The 23,209-nt window shown below is 41.4% G+C and overlaps 1 protein-coding gene and 1 long non-coding RNA gene across 8 annotated transcripts in view; one reads left to right on the top strand and one right to left on the bottom strand.

Moving 5' to 3' along the window:
* Positions 1-1,658: 1,658 nt before the first annotated feature.
* LOC138067181 (uncharacterized) lies at positions 1,659-6,100 on the bottom strand. The gene is made up of 3 exons (XR_011140960.1): positions 4,988-6,100; positions 1,838-1,899; positions 1,659-1,761 (listed from the first exon to the last, which is right to left on the bottom strand). It is a non-coding gene; the product is annotated as an uncharacterized lncRNA (long non-coding RNA).
* Positions 6,101-6,254: 154 nt separating this feature from the next.
* LRBA (LPS responsive beige-like anchor protein) overlaps positions 6,255-23,209 on the top strand; it is a 407,526-nt gene continuing 390,571 nt past the window's right edge. For 6 of the 7 annotated variants that reach the window (XM_068942262.1, XM_068942261.1, XM_068942260.1 and 3 more), the window contains exons 1-2: positions 6,268-6,526; positions 6,872-7,345. In XM_068942262.1, coding sequence (XP_068798363.1) covers positions 7,112-7,345 — 234 coding nt within the window. In that variant the 5' untranslated portion in view covers positions 6,268-6,526; positions 6,872-7,111. Of the gene's footprint in view, positions 6,527-6,871; positions 7,346-23,209 lie in introns of all 7 variants that reach the window. The other variant, XM_068942256.1, reaches the window with a different exon arrangement.

The raw sequence follows: 23,209 nt of genomic DNA, 5'->3' as shown, positions 1-23,209 counted from the left end.
AATCTTTAGCATATTTATGAGGAATATTGCACCTCACTTTAGAAAGCCATTTTTCAGAAAAATTGTGGGATTTTTTTGTTTGTACTTTTTTTGTGTAAACGCGGTCAGGGAGATGTTATATTCAAACAGTTATATCCCACATGTGGTGCAATATCAAGAGTACGATACAATTCTTATTAGCCAGATAGGACACCTGTTGGCCTCTTTGGAGTGTCATTGGAGTCAGATTTTCAAAACACAGACATTCATATGCAGATTTGAAGATTTATTCCCTTTCTCTCCACAGAATGAAACAAACACCAGCTTCTTATATCATGGAGGATGTTAAGAAGGACATTTATGAAGTCTTAAAATATATATATTTATATATATATATATATATTTTCATATACATATATATCTATCTACAAGTTATGCCTACATTCCTGCAATGATCCTTCCTTTGGAAATCTTTGATGCTGGGATACCATGTGAATAAAAATCACATCTAATTAGAAAGCAAAAGTACACACTATTTAGAATTACACCAAATACTTTGTGAACTAGCATTCAAAGTACACTTAAATTTTGCTTAAAGAGTTTTTTTTAAGAAAGGTGCTGGCAGTCACATTCATAACTGTGGTATTGTTATTTCCTGTCCAAAATGGGATTTTAATCATTGCTTACAGCATTCTAGAAAAGATATTAGTGAACATGATTCTGACTCTAATGTAACTTATTTTACATAGGTGTATCCACGGTTTGTTGTAGGTAAAACATGGATGGGCAGAGGGGCCAACGCAGACTAATAACTAGAGTTATTTTACCAGAAATGTATATTTAGGCATATCTAGTGGGAAGAAGCAGGAGATACGGTCTAACTAGCTCTGTAGCAAATTGCTTCCTGGTTGCATCTTTGCTGAAAATTTGTTGTCAAACTGCCTATTGCCAGAGCAGAAGCAGCCAAGCTCCCTTAATACTACTAGGGAGAATAGGGACAGAAGCAAATGGGTGATCAGTAATTTTTTAAATTGTGTTGTCTGAGTTACCCTGTTTAGAAAATTCTTCCTGAAGTTACTGGTAAATTTCTTTTTTTCAAGAACATATCTGAAATATCCAGCCTGTAAATTGATCCATACCACTGTACTTCTATACATACGTTTATTTAAAACAAACCACCTGGTTTGTAATTTGCTCAGCTTGTAGAAGTTCAAATAGCACTTAAATAACACGTACAATTAAAACTTAGTGATGTACCAGAAAGGAAGGATTCAAGTACCCATGGAGTGAGTCATGCAACAAAGTGAAAAACTCGTATTTCTCCAAGGAGAAATACATCTATAAAGATTACATATGTGGCCAATAGTTTAAAAAAAAAAAAAAGCAAATAAGCAACTGTTGTATGTGCACATACAGATGCTCTTCTGACAAAGGAGAATTATTATTTATTACTTGAACAACAGTGTTGCTGTAGTAGTAATCAGGGCCTCAGCATAATACACCATATGCACACATAACAAAGGGACAGCTCTTCTCCTGAAGAGCTTACAACAATAGGTGGATGTAGAAGAAAAGACAAAGATAAGAAAGCACAAGATAATAATGAGATGAGTAAAAAGTAACTGCATATCAATTTCAAACAGACAGATAAAAAAAAATTTAGAGATAAATGTTTCAGTGACTATAAGAATGCTCAACTTCTACCCGTGCATAAGAAGTCTGCTTAGCCACATCTACTGGGGCTGTCAGGCAGCTGTCCAAATAGGTCGCTTTAAGAAGAACCTAAAAAATATTACCTTGTCAGCTATTTCTGACGTTATTCACATTTTCCATATTAAATATATATTACCGTACAGACCTTAAGAAGAATTGTAGGTACAGGAACTCTACAATTCCCTTCAGTAAGACCAGGACCGCATCCTGCAATTAATAAAAGAAAATTGTAGAAATGGCTTTGAAATCTTCAGAAATTAAATTGTTTTGTTTCTCAGCATTTTGACTCCCCAAATAGTTGAACATTTATTTTGCTTACTCTACTTTACCAGATTTGCCCAGATACCACCTTTACACAGATGGGTTGGATCAGAAATTACGGCTAGAAGCATGAAGAGATACCACACATTCTTAAACTCAACGCAGCTGAATGCCAATGTTGTACCACCGGTACTGGATTATAGCAAACCATGACTTGGAAGTCTTATACACTCTGTGCAAATTGCAACATGCTGGAAGATGTTACATTGTACCATACTTGGAGGAACACAGATTATAAGAAGTGTCATGTAAAACCAGCAGAACTAAATAAATATTCTTTTTTTTTTTTTAAGAAGCACATTAAAATTCACACAAAGACATAGACTCTCCCCTAAATATTCATTTACATATAGAAAAAGACCACAAGAAGACCTCTTACTAAAGAGCAAAAAAATCTCCCTGGTAACTTTTCAAATGAGAGCAGTAGTTAGTACTGAGGTGCAAAGCTAATGAAGAGAAATAATCTGAGAATTTATACAGGGACTGCTGTTGCTTAAACCAACATGATGTGCATGATATTGGTAACCACCACCGTAAGCTTAGTCTCACTACTTTTTCTAACAGTTCTAGGTTGTGTATGCCTTTATTCCACATAATTAAGGGCTTATGTTGGGATTGATAGTGGTTGAGTGATAGTGGTTGAGCGATAGTGATCAAGTGATTACTTGACATCTGAATTTAATTACAAGTGAATACACGTATTTTATCATGCTTGCATTCAGTTACCCATGTAAAAAAAAAAAAGAGATAATATGGAAACCATAAAGATACTAACGGTGTAATGAATTATCCCTTTCCTTGAAGACTCCAAAAATAAAATAAACATACTGTAATTCACTGTGCAATATATTTTTTCCTACAATAATTATCTTGCTATTTTATTCATATTTCTACACAGGATTAAGTGAATCTAGAGTCTCCTGCTAAACTTTCTTCTGTTAAAGGTTTTACACCAGAAGAATGAGAATTTTCATTCATGACACATAAGCAGCAAATAACTGAAGAAAACAAAAAGAACTCTTAAGTCACTCGAGCAAAATTGCAAACAAAAACTTTAAAATGACTATCCCAAGGCTAACTTAAAAAGGAGCTAACAGTTATTGCACGAAGTCTACCTAAGACTTTACTGTTCTGTTCAGTTTTACATGAAAAATGTTCAGAGACTACAAGAACAGGCAGCAGAATAAAACCCTGAAATAGATTAGACTGACAGTCTGTGAGTTAACAGAATTACTGGGAGAAGTAAATCTTCCTTCTGTCTCCTCCCAAAAATACAAATACAAAAATCAGGGTGGGGAAAAGATAGATGACTAACTCTAAAATCACTAAAGAATCTTTCATCAAGCATTGCAGTACGTTGTTAAGAAATTGTAACTACACCACTTGAAAAAAAAAAACCCATAGAATGTAATTATGAGCGTGATGACTGTTTTTTGTCTGTAATCCAATCATCTGGAAATGCACTTGCCTGTCTGTTAAACAGCTGGTACCAGACCCTGCAATCTTTAGCGGGATGTATAATCCTCATTCAGACAAGCAGTCTCATTGAAAGCGCATCATTAAAGACAATTTGGATGTGAACAGTTCAAAGGAGCAGACCCTCTTGGTTCTTTATTACCAGATTTTCAGATAAATATCGGGCAAACAGCTTTATTAACAGGCCAGACAAAGAGTTCATTACATCTGAGATAATGTGCATGTAAACATGTATCTGTAGCTTTAGTCACCCCAGAAGAAAACGCTGAAAGGGCACCAATCTTTGTGCTTTGCAACTGCCAGAAAACAGGATCTGCAATCTTACGTGCAGATTACTAACTGGACATTTAGCTAACAGTTTGCACACACAGCCAGGGTAGCTGCACGTGCAGTTAGAGGCTGACCCCTAAGTGTGACGCTCCTATTTTTCTAGCGTGCATCCACGTTACCTCAGGTTGCAATTTCTTGAGCAACACGAGTTAATCTTAATGGCAGGTCCAGGCAGATTTAGGATGGAGGGAAGAGGAAAGGAGGGGGAAAGCAAAGCAGGTGCTCCGGGAACGGCTGATGATTCAGCGGCGATGCTGAGTCAAGGATGGAAACGAGCCCAGGAGGGCGCACGGCGCCACCAACGCCGCCTTTCAGTCAGGACATGAACCTCAGGCCCCGCAGCTCACAGCGGTGAAGGCAGTCAAAGGCTCACTCCGCGTCGCCTGCCCTCTTCCCTCCCCCCCCCGCCGCCAGCCGGCTCGCTCCTCGCGCTCGGCCGTTGCTCAGTTCCGGCGGCCTAACGGCCACCTCTGACCCGCTAACGGCCGCCGCGCGCCCTGGGCGGGAAACCGCCCTCGTTCGCTCGCTCGGCCGCGCGACCTGCCCGCGGGCTGAAAGCCGCCGCCAACGTTTACCCGACGGTTAGTCACGGCAGGTGATTTCCAGAAGGAAGCGGCCCCGCCGCCGCCCGGGACCGCGGCTGAGAGGAGGGGAGGGCAGGCTGCGCCGCCGCCGCCCCCGCTCTGGGGCCACGGCCCCGCTCCCAGCGAGCGCACTTTGGTGCTCGGCGTTGAGGGGCGCCGTTTTTTTTTTTTTTTTAGTTATTTTTATTTTTACTGGGACCGCGAGGGCGTTTTTTTCGGCAGAGAGCAGGTGAGGAGGCTGAGCTTTGACACCGCCCCTCAGCCAGCCCGCCCGGCAAAGGGGGCTGGCCGGGCCCCGGCTGCCGAGCTGTGACTGGAGCCCCCGGCAACACCTTGTCGTCCCTCCGGGGAACAACGCTGCTTAGAGGAATTCTCCCCAAAAAAACTGTGATGAACGAGCAGCTCTCAGCTGGCAGGGCAGCCCGTGAAAGACGTCCTTCGGGGCAAACCTTGGTGAAACTACAAGCCCTTCTGTAAAACGAGCTGCTTCCTGCGCAAGCCCGGAGCAATGAACGAATTCTCTAAGGGTTTTAACCTGAAAGAAGAGAGCGCCTTTCCTTCTCGTTCTTTCACCCGTTTTTTACCTGAACTCGTCCAAGCTGAATCGCACCTCGCCCGACCTATATTTGTGCTCCCAGGCGAGCAGCTGGAGGAGGAGGAAGGACGCCGCCCGCCCAGGCTAGAGGTCAGGGCGGGCAAGCAGTGCGGCCCCGGCGCTGCCCTACCCTGTCCCGGCCGGGGAGGGGGGGGAAGGAGGGCGGCCCGAGAGCCGCGGTGAAGCAGTGCCGCTCCCCGCGGCCGCCGCCTCGGTTTCCTCTCAGCCTGCGCCATAGGGCGCCAGCAGTTGGAGCTGTACCAGACTGCGCATTGCTGACACCGATGTCATTAAACCTCCCCTCCCCGTCCTTGCTCCCTCTGCAAACGTGGTACCTGCTGTGCTGTGCCTACTTGCGGTTTTCCTCCGGTTTAGGGCCGTGAGCACAGAGCACACCTAGTTTCACTCTCTCACATGCTGGTTCTGTGCTTTGCGTGTGGCAGCAGGATGGCACGGTTTCTTTTGTTCTTTAAAAAATTGCTTCTGGAATGGTAGACTTCAAGCAGTTGTAGATCAGGCCACCGGAGAGAAAGTTTTGAGAAAGTTTTTGTATACAAGACAAGGACGAGCCTAATCCATACAGGCATCGGATTCAGACACATGAATAACTTCATTGAAGGCAAGTAGTTCATTGTGGGCTTGCTACCTCATCTACTCTGAGCAGGAAGTACAGAGGGAAGAGTTGAGCAGGCCTGAAGCACCTTGTGAAGCACAGAAGAAAAGACAAAACAAGAGACACGGGGGAACACGTAGGATTACAAAAAGCATGTTTCCCCTCGCCGTCTGAATCAGCACACTCATACACGGCACCCACACCTTCCCTGTCACGTAGCCTGCCATGTCCTGTTTTCCCGAGGCATAAAGGACTCCCAAGTCCTTTGGGAGCTGACTGTGCACAGCACCTCAGCAAGGAGCCGCCTGGCCACGCCCCCAGGGGCAGGTCGAGACCGGTCCCTGCGTCCTCGGCCTCCTTCCGAGCTTTTACTCCTGCCTGATGACAATTAAGCAAAAGCGAGGCACCTGCCTTCAGGTGAGCCGCGCCCCTCCCTCGCTGTGCAGCCGAAGCCCCACAGGTGCAAGCCCGCTGCCAAAGCAGCTGGGCAGGGGGAGGCTTGGGAGCGCTCGGGAGGCTTCGGGCTGGGCGCGGGCGGGCGGGCGCCGCTCACCTGGGCGCACCTGGGCGCGCGCGAGCGGCGGCACCCGCCCCGCGCGCCGTCGGCCGGCCCCGCCCGCGCCTGGCCGCGCAGGCGCACGGCTCCTCGCCCGGCCGCGCTCCGGGGCTCAGCGCTGTCATGGCGGCAGCGTCGGCAGGAAGAGATGGATCTGACTGAGCTCGCGGCGTGAGGCGGCAGTGGCTGAAACTTTAGGCTCTCCTCGGGAGAGGGGCTGCCGGCGCTTCTCGGACCGCCGTTCCTCCGCAGCAGGCGAGCGGGGCGCTGCCGGTGAGAGGGGCAGAGCCGCCGCCTCCCGGCCGCAGAGCCCGGCGTCACGGCAGCCCGTGCCCCTCGGTGGCGCGGCGGGGAGCGGGGTGAGTGCAACTTCCCTCGCGGGCGGCCTGTCGCTGCACCTGTCCGCGCCGCGCAGCTGGGGGCGGTGGCTGAGGTGCGCGGGCTGGAGCTGAGGACGCTGGAGAAACAGAGCCAGGCGGGAAGGAGGAGCGTATTCCCTTTAAAATATATATAATTAACTGTCTTTGGGAAGGTGGCTCGCGCTGTGCGGCGGGTTTATTGGGGGGGAGTGAGAGCTTCCGCGGGGGACTGTTGCCGCCTCCCTCGGGACGGGGGGGGCGGTGGCTGGGTGAGGTAGGACCCTCGGGCTTGTGCGGAGCGCCTGGCTCTCAGCGACTTCAAAAATATCTCGGATTGTCCTTCAGGGCTGTAAATACCTGCCTCAGGGCAGATAGCTGCTGACAGACGCCTCCTGCTGAGGAGGGAGCTGGGACTTCCAGGGCGCGCCCGCCCTCCTCCCCCCGCCGGACGCGGGTTTCTTCATGAGGTGGAGCTGAAGGGGAGTGGGCTGCGGGATACCCTTCCTTGAGCCGAAGTTGTTCCTTCTTCCTGGAGCGGCGACCGTGCCTTTGGCGTTTCAGGTCGTAACCTGGAGTGAACTAGCCATGGCGAGTGCAGAGAAACAAGTTGTTCAGCCAACAGGTGATGATGGAGGAGGAGGTGGTGGTGGAGGAGGAGCGGGAAAAGAAGGAAATGCTGCTGAAGGGGGAAGTGTGCTGCAGCCTTTGAATCCAGGAATCCCCATCCGAGGCATCAGGATGAAATTTGCTGTGCTGACGGGACTGGTGAAAGTTGGTGAAGTATCCAACAGAGACATAGTCGAAACTGTATTTAATTTGGTAAGTTGATTGCCTTTTTGGACATGAGATAAGAAAAGAATAGTGTGTGTGTGTGTGTGTAGAAGAATCCTATACTTTTTGATGTTATATTTCTGTCTTTCAGTATTTTTCTGCATGTTTGCACTTTCACAATACTAGATTTCAGCTGGGTTCTTCCTACTTACAAATAGCAAACGCTGAAGAAAAAACAAATGAGCCACTCTACGCACATTTAAACTTGAAACAAGTGTTAAGAGCATCAGCCTTAATTTGCCTCAGAGAAATTGTTGCTTTACAGTTGTTGATACACTGAGAAATGTATCATAATGTTTAAACATTCAGCAGATAACGCTCAACACAAAAGTTTATTTAGTAGCTTGTTGTCAAACCGACAACAAGATCCATGCTGCTTTTTTAAACGACAACAGTCTTTCCTGTGAAGATGTTTATGTCCCTCTTCTAGAAAAATAAATACCTTTCCCTTTTGGCTTTCTATTTGCTTTGAACTTCTATGTTCTGTCTACTATTGGAGGGATTCATTTAAATGCTTTAGTTACTTTGTTGGTTGGGAACAGTAAAATTCAATTTCAATGGTCTTTTTTATTAATAAGTTAGGTAGTCAGCTGCTTTTTTTTTGTATACAGTATAGATGACTTCAATACTTCTTAAAAGGTATTACTAAAAACTGAGGATACAACTGCTCCTGTTTAGGCTACAATTGTAACATGCTGTTGAACATTTTGGACAGCATTTGAAACGATTAGGCTAGTTGTTGGTGTCTGTATGCAGAAGCAGACCAAACATCAAGGGAAAGACTGTCTTTATGTTTACCGAGATGCTCTGCTATTATTTGAGGCCTTAAAATGTCTCCAAGTCTCTAAGAATTCCCGTAACTCCCACTTACTTTTAGTGAGTACCTTTGACTTTAAAACAGAGTGGAGTTTCTCTGACAAACCAGGAAGTGAGAGCATGTGCAACAAGCGTAAAGTTTGTAACAAGAAAGTCAGTGCAGAAGGCATACTGATTTTTAAAAGCTATTTGCATTTCTGTTATTTTACTAGTAATATTCTTTAGGTCACAGGTAAATATGTAATGATTATTAGAAATTGCATGTGCTGTGTCTGTTCAATGCTTTTTGATGTTATCTTAATTTCTTGGATTATGATAAGCGTCAATTTCATTTTTTTCCAAGATACTCATATTAACAGAGTTTAATGCTATCACTTGCTAGGCTGAAAGTCTCAGTAGAGAGGAAATGCAGTGCTGGCAAAAATGAAGTGGAGAGCGGAGGTTTCATGAGTGTTTCAAGTAGGAGAAACTGACTAAAGTTCCTTAGACGTTTGACAATTGTTCTTGACTAAACTCAGTGCTCACATATGTGGAGGGGAGGTTCAAAAGGAAATTCTGCTAAATAGTTTACCCTTTTAGACATTTGCAGGGAAAAATTCTTTGTGAGTGTATTACACTTTACTTTGTTCCTGGCATGCTCTTTTGCGAGTGTGTGTATTTTATGGTGGTGGTGAAAAAAGGTTCAGCCAAGTAGGAAGAGGTATAAAAACTGCTTGATTCTGTAATTCCTCTTCTGCCTCTGTTTGGACAAGACAGGAGCCAAAAATTCAGTTTGATTGAGAGAATCCTCAGTTTTAGATTAAAAAGGACCAGAGTATTTGACTCATAGGTGGCATGCTTTTGGAGCTTCTTTTCCTGAATGGAAGCAGGGAAAATAGTTTCTTGCTGTGTGGAAATTCTTGGAAAATAGGTGTGTTTACTCTCTATCCAAGTGAGACAAACACCTTTCTGAGAAGATTCCCTAACCATTCCATCATACTTTCCTGTGACAAGGGAGACTAAAGTTCAAGCCTTTGTACCACTTTATATTATCAAAGCAGAACTAGTTGGCTGATAGCTGTTGTAGAAACTCATGATCTGGTATTAGGGACACTTTACCTTTATTGTGCGAGAGCACAATAAAAGTTTCTGGTCAAAAATCAGGAAAAGTAGGTACCTTGCTACTCTGCGTTCCAGGAAAGCAAGTCAATACTGTTGACTGCTTTGGAGGGAGAAGATCTCTGGATTTTTTTTATTTTATCGAAACTGGACTGCTTAGGAACCAACTCAGCCAGCCTACCCCTATTTTCTGTTACAGAAAACACCTATTGTCTGGAAATTTTTACTGAAAATTGTTAAGCTGACCTTTTAATGTGATTTTCTGTAATCTGAGTGTAGCATAGGGGATGAAGAGCTGCAGCATTAACATCTCCCTACAAAACAATAGTCATCCAGTTCTGCTTCCATTCAGTACTTAGCTGTGACCTCTTCATTTTTTCGGATAATACCTCTGAAATCGCACTGGTCAGAATTCGGTGTATATTAAGTATTGGTTAGCAATGGCAGATTTATTTTTCTGTGTATGTGCAGATTTAATTTTTCTATGAAAAACTGATTCTCAGCTATGTCTTTTACAGCAGTGTGTTTCTCAATAGCTTTCAGAGCAAATTTACTCTTCTGTGTCTGCACGTTCAGTTGAAGGTATGAAAATCATGCTATGTTCTGTTGTTAGTAGTGGGGTAAAGCCCCAAATCTCCCCTGCTATTTGGTTTTCTTCACTTTGGTGACTCATAACTGCACTAGCTCAGCAGTGTTAACACAAATCAGCTAGCTTTCTTGTACTTTGGAAGGAGGAGGCAAACAGGATTTGGGTTTTTTGGGGGGGGGGGGAGGGCGTTACTAAAGTGAGCTATCTTTGGACTGGGGTGGATAGTAGGCTGGGCGGATCCGTGTGGAAGGGCATTATTACATATTTACTCATTATAGCAAAACCATACTCTAAGATGGAAAGTTTCATTTTAAAAAAGAGGATTGACTAATCTAACTTTTACTTTTTGAGTAATCATGTTGGTCTTACGTTTTTCAAACTTGTTCTAGTGCATGCAGGTCATGGTGAATTTCTTGGGTTTCTCTTGACTCTCTGTCAAAACAGAGGGGCAGTTTTGATGGTCCTCATCTTTAAGGGTTTAAGAGGGGACCATGCTTTATATATACATATATGTGTGTGTGTGTGTATATACATATATGAAAGACTCAAAGTCAGAAACCTAAGTGTGCAGTAATTGACCTGCAGCTTGTTAAAGAAACTTAAACTCTGTTGTCCTGCTTACTTGAGTAAATACCTTACTCATTCCAGCAGTGCTGAATCTCAAGGAGCTGAGAACCAACTCTAATGTTTTCTCTGTCCAGTGTAACAGCGTGCTTAATGAGCCTACTTCTGTCATGCATTGAAAATTAATAGTCTAATTTTACTGTTGCTAGGGAAATTACTCTTAGAAATACTCAAATTTTTCTGCTCTCTTTTGGCCAGTGTTCTCTGAGAATCTAGTTTCCAGCCTGTGTTAGATATAGCATGGTGTATTTCCTCAGCTCTTAAAATCGAGGAGGAGAGTGCTGACTGTGAGGAAGTTTATTATTCTATGATAAACTTTGAGAATGTCATTCTTGTTCAAACATTAGTCCGTCCTGTTATTTTTCTGACACCTAGTAGGCTAAGCTATCGGTATATGTTGCTTGTGTTTGGCTCTTCAGCTAATGTACAGTAAAGGGCTCTCACAGACCCCTGTTTTGTTCATAATGAACAGCTGTATGTAGAGGGGTTACTATGTTGCACTAGGGTTGCAGTGAGAAATAGATATTCTGGCAAAACTTGTCTATCTTTCAAGCCAATGATTGTATAACTATCATCTTTCTTTGTTGCTTCTGATTCTGTTCATGGATTAAGAGGTCTTTACCAAGATTCCCGTAGTGACAAAATACAAATGAGAAATATCTTAGTTTTTGTCACCTTATGAGGAAAAATAACTGGATCTGAGGAGGAAAAAATAAAATTACTTTAAAATCTTCATTTGTCACCTCCCTCTCGCTTCTGCCAGACTGCAAACTAAAACCACAAACAAAAATCCATTTGACAAATCTTTTTATTTCGTACCATTGTCTTTCCTCTTTCCTTCTCTTTAAATAAACTTTCTCCTCTATTTGTTTTTATAGAACAAATATGAGATGAATAACTGACTTTCCACTTATTTATCTGATACCGATGGACTTTTTGCTGTTATTTTCATTTCTCCATTTCAGTTTCTTCACTGTAATCTGTGTATTGTTTTTCATATTGAAAGCTAATGACATCACCTGCTGATACAGCAGGTTTCTAATTTGATATGAGTGTTTCTGAGATGCTAATATAATGGATTTTATGAGGTAAAAATTCCCCTTTTTTCCTCTCTTTGGTCACTGAGACTTCTTTTTGCATGTACTGTGTGGACAAATGCCAAAGCTAAGGCTGATAGAATTAAATAGATTGATTACGCTTGTTGAAAATGCAGCATAAATATTTTCATAGTAGTGCATTGTTTTGTCTATCTTAGTATATATTTTTATAGAATATTTTATTTTCTATCTAACCTTATCAAAGCTGATGATGACTGAGAGTAACCAAATAGTTTCCAGAGCAGCGCTGCATGTTGTGCATTAGTTAATATATGCAGTCTTTCCTAGGTTCTCAGTGAGTAAATTTCTGGCTACAGTTATCCTAGCTCAATCACTTCTGTCCATTTGCAATATAGATGATAAGGTAATTCTGTGGCTTTAGCTAGGACAAGCTTGTAATTTTTTAAAAAAGCATAGTAAATTGAACAGTGAGCTGTCTTAGTGATCATACATAGTTTTACCTTTATTTTTTTGGTCTATCAATAAGTAGAATGCAGCAAAAAAAACCTCTGATGTTCCCAAATCCATCTCAATTCCTTTTTATAAAGTAATCAGGATGCAAAGTTCCTTCTTGCTGTTTCTTTCATGTTGGGAGCCTTGTGCCCAGTTGGATGAATGAATTTAGACTACTTGATTCCAAGTCATCTCTATGCTTTGGAAGGCCGATAAGTAACCATAAAATGTGACTTTGGTAAGTCTAGCTGAATAAATGAGACCAAGAGATGTCTTTAACAAAACTTTAACTCAGAATTGTTGAGTGATAGAAGTCACTTGTCCTGTTTAAAAAAAAAAAAAACAAAACAAAAAAAAAACCAGGAAGGATTACAGACCTCCATCCTGTTAAAAAGCATGCTGAATAATTATGGATACACTTAGTAGTGAAGTGATTTGTACTCCCCCCCCCCCCAATGTATTGGTAAGACTTAGATTACTTTGTAGTTAAGAAAAATATCCCCTTGCCTAGTAACTATAGGAATTTAGGGAACTTTTTTTTAATGGTGAGTTGAGAAATACGTAGTATGTAGTAAGTGAGATGATCTTGATTTAAATGTGATAAACTTAAATTGGAAACACTGATGATTGATGTGCCAAAGCTATAGTGTTTAGAAAAAAAATTGTCTGAACTCTGAAGAGCAGGATTTGCACTCTGGTTGTGGTATTGACCCGCTTCTGTGACTGCAACTTAAAAAATCCTAGGAGGACACAATATTAAGACCCCACTGGAAATTTTTTCAGGAAAAATGTCAGTTTTTCTTTATTTTCCTCTAACTGGCCAATTTTTATAGCTTCTCATAAGCAATCTGAACTTTAAGGAGTCTGTGAATAGCGTGTGAACTGTCTAGGCTCTGTGTTTTCCAGAAATGTGATCATCCTGAACTACCATCAGAAGGCTCTGCACAAACCTAAAATAAAGCTAAAAAGGCAAGGTAAAACCAGGCATTTCCATATGACATGACTTAATAATTCAATATTTGATGAAACAGTATTTTTAATTAGTCCATCCTACAAGCCTGTCTATGAGGCTGTTTAAAATGTGTTCAGAGCATACTTTAGAATTCCTATTAGAGGGGAAGCATGCAAATTTAGTGAAAGTTTTTTCATGTTGATATTTTCTAACAAAGAAGGAAAATCTTTTGTGGATGCTTTGCATCTCTAAATACTATCCCCTAAATATTACTTTTGTATGACATCTGTCAGAGAATACTGGGTTATATGGACCATTGGCCTGACCCAGTAGGACAGATAGCATGGTAAAACAGTGACCGTATGCACTGTCTCAGGAAAAGCATTTGTAGATTAGAGAATAGAGTGAAATTAGTCACAAGCATCAGGGAAATAGGTGGATGGCTTTTCAGGATTATTACAAAGGCTGGACAACGCAGACTAAGATAAAAGTAGAGAATTATTCATGTCCATTGAAAGAGATTATTGAAGGTCTGAATCAAAGTTTGCAAATTCAAAAGGAGTGTGAGCAGTTTTTTGAACTGGCTGTATTGGCTAATACTGGAGGTTGAGGAGAATCTGAGGCAGGAGAAGCTGTTAAAATCTTTTTTTTTCCTATTGGTTTAGTGCTGTGGTGTCACTGAATGGCTTCAGGCTAGTCAAATGTGTGTTCAGATGGTTAACCTTGCTGAGATGACCAGTCTTCTGAAGATGATCAAGTGTGATTTTTTGTGTTTACAGGTTAAGTCTGATGAAAAATAAAAATGTGGCTTCTCTGTGTTTTCTTACACTTCAGAGTAACTGTAATTTCCCTGATAAGTGGTAAAACAAGTATATAGATAGTGATCTCACTTGTCATGGTAGTCTGATGTTTTTCTTTATGAAATAAGTAATAACTTAAAGCTTTTATAAATTCTATCTTTTCACGGTCAAGTTCTTTATGAACCTTAAGAGGAAGGCTTTAATCTGTGGCACAGATTAAATGAGCTCTACAGCTTAGTCATTAGATGTGAAATGTTTCTTGCCACCTTCAGTGTTTCTGTGCATAAAACGCTTTAAGAATCGTCTCTGTCAAATTCAGCCTTGCATGCATTGAATTTATGCATATCTTTTTAAAGAATTTCTATTTACTGTAAGTGGGTCAATCTGGAAGAAACTTTTTGTTCATAATCACTAATTACACTTAGCTAACTCTCTGCCATTCAAGTGTCTTCTCCAACCCCTAGAGGCCTTGCTGGCTTCTTCATAATGTTTTGTATGATGGCTTTTTGGTATTAGCTTGACCTAATTACTAATGTCCTAATTTAGAATACACTTCTGCTTTAACTAATTCTTGATTTTTCCTATTGGAGACAATAGAAAAAATATCTATTGTTCAGGAGTATATGACTACCTTTTCAAAACCTAGTTCACTGGTCACTTTTCTTTGGGAAACCTTCAGACTTTGTCCATCTGGGAACCCTGGCCATTTGCCAGGAATGTGAGGGCTCTAATTCCTGTAAAACAGGATACCATTGTCACCTGCTTTTTTAATACCAAATGTGACTGCAGTTTCTAGTATGCAGTGCTCCATATTTAGAGTGAATAGCAATCGAGATCCATCCTTGCACGAGTGCTATAATCAAATGAGCTAAATAATGATGCTGCAGGAGCAGTTGTAATTGTGCCTTTTCCTGTGATGCTGTAGGCTTTGTGCAGACACTGGAAGCTCATTGTATTTTATGAAGAGCTTGCATTTCTACAGTGCTTTAGATTTCAAAGCTTCATGAACAGGCATAAATATTTTCTAAACTGAAAGTAATTCATGGAAAAGAAGCCTAATGCCTTCCATTGTACTGTCTTCCTCCAGTGATGACCAGGGAACTAGGAACAACAGACACTTCCGGGGCATGATTTTCTCTGTCAGTAGCTGCCTTGAGAAGGTATTTAGATGAGAGTAGCTCTGTTGTCTCCTGGAAAGTGCTCTGTGAGTTTGAACTGTAAGTCTTTTTATTGCAGCCTGCATGTGAGTAGTTCTGTTGATGTTTTTGTCTTCTGCATACATCTAGCTGAAAATTTTCATGTGCATTATACAAAAAGTTAAGATAGCCACATGATTTTTGGTGTGACTGAAAAGCTGGAAGTGAGTTGCTGAGGCAAAAATATTTTCTCTTATGGTTATGTAGCTAAAGAGAGCAATACTTAAGGAGCTACTGGGTTAGCTTTCCTTTACAGGTGAAAATCAAAGCTAGAGAAACCACTTAAGACTCATCTCTCAATTGTAGTCATGAATCTACAATTAGAAACTGTTCCGTTGGAGGGTTCCCCCCTGCCCCACCCCATCATCAGTTATCCTCTGTGGTGTGGACAGAAGTCCATGAAATGAATGAATGAAATAGTCTTTTCTTTCTCTCCCTTCAAATTTCTAGTTGTAAACTGGACTAGCCCCATAAAACAATGCCTGTAACAGTGCATAAGGTGACCTTTAACGCGTTTATTCTATCTTCTGGGAATGCTGAAAGGCTAATGGCAATGATAAGCAGCAGGTCAGCCTGTTGCTGCAGCTGAAGAGGACTTTCTTATATAACAGAGCAGCAAGAGACCCAGTAGCACCTTGCATTGGGTTGGGAAACGTGTAATTATGGAGTACAGAGTGATGACTGGGTGCTTGAAAAACCACTTCCTACAAACTGGTTCCTTTATCAAGCAATAAGCATTTTTGGGTGGGAAATGCCCTGGTTATTCTCCCAACTCTGATTAGGGTTGAGGGGGACCAATGGGGTTGCTGGAACTATTTGATAGAATAAGGTGAACTCTGTTGCTGTAGAATTGCTAAATTAAGGCTTTGCAAACCCTATGCCTTATTTACAAACTCTAGTAGTCCATTATTAGAGAAGTCTTTATGCCTTATGTACTTCTTGGAGCTAAAACTATATTCTTAAGGACAGTTGTTTTTAATGAAATTATTAATGATTCAGGTGGAACTTGCAAGCAAGTATTGCTTAAAAAAATCCCAAACAGGGTCTTTATGCAGAATCAGCAGACATAAGCTAAAAAAAATGGCTAATGATATAGCAGTAGAATTGTTGATAAGCCTTAAAACAATGCAGTTGGGGGAGGATAGGGTTCAAATGTCTAATGTTGGTAATGGTGCATGACTATTAAATAAACAAATGGAAACTACCAGTCCAGTCAGCATCTAGCTCTGGCTAATATTTTGTTGAAATGAAGCATGTGATTTGTCTGTACTTTAGGTCAATAACTTGACTGAAAAGAACTGGCAAGCTCTTTTTTTTTGGTGGGGAGGGAAGGAGGTCTTAATTATACTGTAGAATTTAGTTCATTGTGTAATTTAGGTGCTGTAATGCCTGACTTTTAGCTACCTGAGGTGTAGTATGAAACTGAATAACCATGACTGCATTTTTAGAATGGGTTTCAAAATAGCTCATGTGAGGTGGGAAGCTGCATACGTTTGATACATAGCTGATGTTACAGAATGAGAGAATACTAGATATGAGTATTTCAATCAGAATTGCGAGTTCTCTGTCCACCTTGTAATCTACAGCTAGGATCACCTTCTGAAGCTAGGCAGTTAATAATGCTTCAGGTCTCCTTGATTTAAACTCAACTGGAAGGAGGTAGTGGTGATGCCCTTCTCAACAGTAAAGTGCTGTGAAAGATGTTCTCAGACATCCCTTGCTTAGGCACAGAAACTGATCCGGTAGCTTCCCATTTCATGTAAATCAGCAAATGCCCACGGGGAAAAGATTATCCTGTTTTCTTGTCCAATCGCTCCTCCAAAGTAGGATCCTGACCTTGTGCCATGCTAGAATATCTGTTGTTTAACCTAACCCTCACAAGCACTATCTGCTTTGGCCTTTCTGTGCTCCCGTGCCCCGGCTCTTTCATGACCTGGCATCTCCTGCTTTCATCCCGAGTCGGAAGAGTAGGTTCATGGGGTTCCTGTAGTGGGCTAGGGAGCCAGGAGTACTGCTGTGTACTGCGGTTGTTGCAGATCAGCTGATTGGCAGTGACATTACCCTTGAGGAGATGTTCGTTCCATGACTCATCTGAGAACCTGGCACTAAAGACTTGTGCCCTTCCTGTGAGTTGCTTTTAAAGTGAACACTTTAATTGATTTAACTCTGCTGTAAAAAAAATTTGATTAGAAACTGTTTGTTTTCAAACTCAAACTTTTGAAGTCAAGTCCTGGTTGTCTAAATGTCACGAACTTTGAATTGTTTGTTAATTTCTATGGGAAAATCACTCTGAAGTCCTCAAAAGAATCCCAGTTATTTAAGATAAATGTATGGTTAGAAGTAGAGGGGAGAGGGAGGCAGAATTATTCTAGTGGATTTACAACTATCTCATCTCTGTCTTGTGTTGTTCAGTATCTGCGTTTTGCTTGCGTCCTAGTCCTGTAGCTGTTCTTGATATGTTGGATTTAATCAGAATTTCATGACTCTCTCCCATGAAAGTTACTATTCCATCAGTTGAAGTCCAGTATCATCCTTAACAGGATATTTCCATGCATCTCAGTGTAATAAGATAGTATGCTACCCGACAATAGAACTAGTCGGTTACAAGCTTAATGACCGCCTTCTGGTGTGCATAACACTTACTGTAATAGCTCTTCAGTTCTGAAATACACTTACTGCGTGCCTTCTGTGTGTTGGCAGTGCTTTTGACTTTCATAGCACTGAATTGGAAGCAACCTTGAAGCATCAGTTTCCTGCTGAATGTGGTGAATGCTTATTTCTTCTTCAAAGGCTTATTTAAATTCTTGTTCCGGTTGAGTACTCAATTTCACTTTTAAGAGTCAGCTTTAATATTTCCTCTAGGTCTTTGTCAAACTTAAAGCCTGCAAAAAAAGGAGGTCCTGTTGTGTATGCATGTGAGGCTAGAGATGCAATTAGAATTTGCTTTTCAGCTTTGTATATATTCATGGATTTGTCTAAAGGGGGTTGGTTTCTTGTGACCTTCCCCCTTGTATTGGAAACAATACTTGAAAGCACGTATAGATCCCTATAATGACGTGAACAAGCAGAGTAAAAGGTGGTTTCTGCCATCACAGTTAAGTGTACATGCATCTTCCTAACCTAAATGATGTCTGAACCTCAAACTTACTCCAGAATTTTGAAAGCCAAGATACCTATATTTAAAAACAAACAAACAAAAAGTTTGGCTACCAGAATCTGTTGTCCATCTGTTGTCCATATGAGACAACTGTCTCTGAATGAACTGCGGTCAAAGAAAATACAGTAATGAAGTGTGTATGTGGCAGCTCAAGTAATGAAATATTAGTCACTCATGCAGGTTTTGTATTCAGGCAGTGCTTCGTCAAGTGTATTGCTATAACCATATTCTCCATCAGGCATGGTTCCATATTCTAGCGCTGTGAACCAGTAAGGTATTTATGCAGTCACTGTCTTTGTATTATGAGGTTAAATACATTGGATTAGAAAGAAATCAGATAAAGTCCATTTGTCTTTAATCTGTGTAGAAGTCATGTTTAGATGAGTCATGTGCAAAATATGTAAAATGTGTTAACAAAAATCTTTCATTGGAAATTAGTCCTATTAGCCTGAAGCATGTGAGGCAGACTATTAACCGAAATTTATGCAAGATTCCCTTTGTAATGGAAAAGGGATAAATCCTCCACACAGTTACAAAGTAGTGTATAGGGTTCTTGTTGAATTACAGCGTATCTAGTATTTTACAATTTTGGTAGCAATGGTAAAGAACTTGACCCTTCAAGGGGAAAAATCTGTTCCAGTTGTGCTGTTTTGTGAATGCAGATTAGTCTTCAAAACTCACTTGGTTATAAAATTGAAGGTCTGTTCACCTTTTGAAGTAGAATAAAACTGTCTGTCTGCTTAAAGTTTGTAACAGGAAGCTTGGTGGCACATAATGCAAAGACTTGCAACCTTATTAGCCTGGGTATAGTACTGTAGAAATACCACTGCATAGCTTTTGAATCTGAGCTAGTACATTTGCAAGGTGTTGTGTGGCTGGTTACTAGTTTCTAGTTACTTTTAGCTGAGGAGATCTCTGTAGCATACTCCTTTTTGAGGTATATTCATGCCTCTTGTTGCTTGAATGATTTCCATATCAAAGATGAGTGGTACAAACGCAAGGAGAAAAAAGTTTGGTTTATTTGGTAAAGCTGCAGACATGGCATGGTCCCTATGAGTCAGGCTGGGCTCTTTCCTTTTCATCCATTAGATAATAACAAAGCTTTTGTAGAATGAATCAAGTTCTACTTGCACTTCATAGGCAATCATTAGTAATGTGGCACATGTTTAGTTAAGTTTCTCCGGGAAGAAGAATGGAGGCCTAGGTTCTTCCGCTATAAGGGTATGTACAGTAGTAAAGGGCTGGAAAAAACTACTTCTACTGTACGGGAGCTACTTGCCTTGGAGGTGTTGGTGTAGAGGACTGCAGAGAACATGTGGACTGAAGCTGGTGATAATTCTGGATTGCACAACACTGTGGGCGATACAAACTAGGAGTGCCCTAAGGCAACTGCCTGCAGTCACTACTATTGGGGAAATACCTTCTTCTTGGCTTGCACTTTCTGTGGCGTTCCATCAAGTGCTGTCTCATAATATTGCTCCCTGGTTCTAATGAAAATAGAAGTCAATGAGAAGTTCTGTCTAATTTCACATTTTTGTATCATTCATTCGTACTAATCACAATGTAGACTCAATATTTCCTGGCAGTAGAAGGCTTGAACTGCTACTGGAGCTTTTACTCATTCGTAAGTGTTTGTCAGAAACATTTGGAATGTTGTATATTGTATATTTGCTTTTCCCTGTGAACTGTTCCAGATACAAGTCAATGGCATCATCCTTACTTGTACTGGACTGTGTTCACTTAGGTCAAACTACACGTTTCAAGGTTAAGCTCTAACAAGGAAGAATAAGTTTGGTTCCACATGATGGAATTTCAGGATTTTTACAAGCAAAACTAGAAAATATATTAAAATAATTGTAAAATTGCTCCCAAGAGTGAGTGATTTGCACATTAAGATTACCTAATGTGTTCCATTTAAATGAATCTTTTCCATTTAAATGAAGACTTTTTCTAATGTTCTACCCGTTGTCTGCAGCCAGTGTATAACACTGTGCCCCATAAATGCCTGCGGGCTCAGCCTTCTCACTTTACAAATAAACTTCTTTAACGCACAGACTGAACTCCTGCTGCTGTAAAAGCAACAGCAGATGTATGTATTTGTCTGTGTGGAGTCAGATGGCTTGGAAAAGGAGTTAGGAGCTAGAGAAGGAAGAGAGTTGTATTGGGTTTCCCAGCTCTCAGCCTCGCATGTGATGCTATGCTTTCTACTTGGAAATTAAGTAGAGCTAAGACTGCTTAGCACCTGGCTCTAGAGCCTTATTATGCACCACGTACTATGTTTTTATGAGACCAGAACTCCTTTTACCTTTAGGAGGAGGAAGGGAAACCTTATCCAGTTCAGGCTTCATCTCATGGGATAATGTGTAGCTCTGTTCATTTTTTTATTTTTTCTGCAGTTGCCTCAACTCCTGAAAAGTGGGGGAGAGGCAGCGCCTTCCATGATATGATCTGATCCCAGTAATGCCTGGAATGTTTCTCTTGCTTTCAGCTGATGTGCTTGTTTCTGTAACTCCATTGGTACTTGAGTAGTTTAAACCCTGACTTAAATCTAATTCCATAACTTGAAAGTCATAACTTTCAAGATTTTGATAGCTTTACTGCTTCCATGAGCCAGTAGTATCCTCTGTGTGCCTTCCGCTAATGTCTTAATTTCAGACTACTTTTGGCAGAATTTTCCTAATGTCATTCAGAGACTGTTAAACTTCCAAAATAATAAAAAGACAACTTTGCTTAGAAAACAAGAATGCCTATTTTGGAGAAGTAGAACCATCATCCTCCCTCTATGTGCAGAGACATGGAAGTATCTTCATAATATGAAATGTTTAGTGAACAAGAGGATCCTCATCTTTCATTCAGTCTTTTGCAGCTTGAGAGAGGAACTGGTGGTCAGCCTTCACTGGAAACAGCTTGTTTCGAGAAACAGCTAAACTTGATGTCCGTCGTGCTTCCTATGTGTATTTATATTACAAAGATTGGCTGATTTTTGAGAAAATTGTCCTTCGATTTTTTCAGTGTGCTTGTCCTAGGAAACTGGACTTTGTGTCCCACCAGAAGGTACTTGCCTCTTAAATGCTGTAATCTCACGGAAGCATTCTTCTGACTACCTGCAGTCATTTAGCACCATCTGTAGTGCCGTGCGTAACACAGTTAAAGCAGTATAATAGATGTTCAGGATAAACCTATCTTTGTATGACTTCCTTCACTTTTTTTTTTCAGTTGAAAAATGAACTGTTGTGTACCACAATATATGTGCTTATCTGTAATCCCAGCAAGAGGACATGAGAGGTTTACTTTGGGTTTTTCTATTAACTGAATCTGGAGAACACAATGAAGGGGATTTACATTTAGGGACCAATCTGAGTTAAGTCTAAAGTGAAGAGTATAGAAGTTATCTGCAATACATTTCCTGTGCATTAGTCGTTCCAATTTACCCTTGAAAATGTTTACCTTCACAGAATCACAGAATGGTTGAGGTTGGAAGGGACTTCTGGAGATCATCTAGTCCAACCCCCTGCTCAAGCAGGGTCACCTAGAACAGGTTGCCTAGGATTGTGTCCAGATGGCTTATGAATATCTCCAGGGAAGGAGACTCCACTACCTCTCCGGGCAACCTGTTCCAGTGCTCATTTGCCCTCATAGTAAAGAAGTTTTTCCTCGTGTCCACGCAGAACTTCCTGTGTTTCAGTTTGTGCCTTCAAACTTTACGAATTTAAAGTAAATTAAATAGTATGTTTGCAGGTGTTTTTTAGCTTTTAATTTGTCTTGTTAGCAAAAGCCTACAATTTGGTGCAAAAGGGTTATACTCTGAATCTATAAGGTTGTAGAGATATGTACCTTTAACGTTTGTACCTCAACCTAGAGAATTTTGCATGAGTTGCTGCTGGACTTCCTGTTCTTCTTACCTCTACTATATATATATATATATATTTCATTATTTACTCACAGCCTTATATTTCTTCATATTTTTCTCAACTGTCACCTCAGTTCTGTTTTTCCTGTTGGCTTGATTTCTGTCCGAGTTTTCCATCTTCTGTGAAATACTTGCGTATGATGCAAATTTTGTTCTGATTATTAAGCATAGATTGTAAGGCCAAAGCATCCATGTGTTAATGTGAACTCCTGCATAAGATCAGCCATAAGACCACCTGATATTTTATGCATTCCGTCTTTGGACTGTACCCCAAATGTACATAATAAATTTTCACAAAGCTGATTGAATGACAGCTTAGAACAATTGCTGATAAGCCAGCAGTTGTCTAAGTTCAAGTGATAGTAAGTTTAACAATGCAAAAACTTAAAATCACAGAATCGCTGAGGTTGGAGGGAACCTCTGGAGATCATTTAGTCCAACTGCCCTGCTCAAGCACGGCCACCTAGAGCAGGTTGCCCAGGACCACATCCAATTGGGTTCTGAATGTCTCCAAAGACGGAGACTCCACGACCTCTCTGGGCAGCCTGTTCCAGTGTTCAGCACCCTCACAGCGAAGAAGTGTTTTCTGAGGTTCAGACAGAATTTCTTGTGTTTTAATTTGTGCCCGTTGCCTCTTGTCCTGTCACTGGGCACCCACTGAGAAGAGTCTGGCTGCATCTTCTTTACACCCTCCCATCAGATATTTATGCCCATTGGTAAGATCCCCTTGAGCCTTCTCTTCCGCAGGCTAAACAGTTCCAGCTCTTTCTGCCTTTCCAGTCCATAGCTAGTCCAGAGAGTCTCTGCTGGAGAACCCATAGGAGATTCTCCAGTCCCTTCACTATCTTTGTGGCCCTTTGCTGGACTCTCTTCAGTAGGTTCATGTCTGTCTTGTACTGGGGAGCGCAGCAGTGGACCCAGCGCTCCAGTTGCGGCCTCGCCAGTGCTGAGATGAGGGGAAGGATCACCTTCCCTTGAGCTGCTGGCAACACTCTGCCTAATGCAGTCCAGGAGGCTGTTGGCTTTCTTTGCTGCAACAGTACATGGCTGGATCATGGTCAGCTTGCCCTTCTGGACCCCCAGGTCCTTCTCTACAGAGTTGCGCTCCGGCAGGTCAATAGCCAGCCTGTACTTGTGCATGGGTTTATTCCTCCTGAGGT

The sequence above is a fragment of the Struthio camelus genome, chromosome 4 (genome assembly GCF_040807025.1).
Source record: "Struthio camelus isolate bStrCam1 chromosome 4, bStrCam1.hap1, whole genome shotgun sequence".
Classification (NCBI taxonomy): domain Eukaryota; kingdom Metazoa; phylum Chordata; class Aves; order Struthioniformes; family Struthionidae; genus Struthio; species Struthio camelus.
This window is presented reverse-complemented; position numbering and strand designations above follow the sequence as displayed.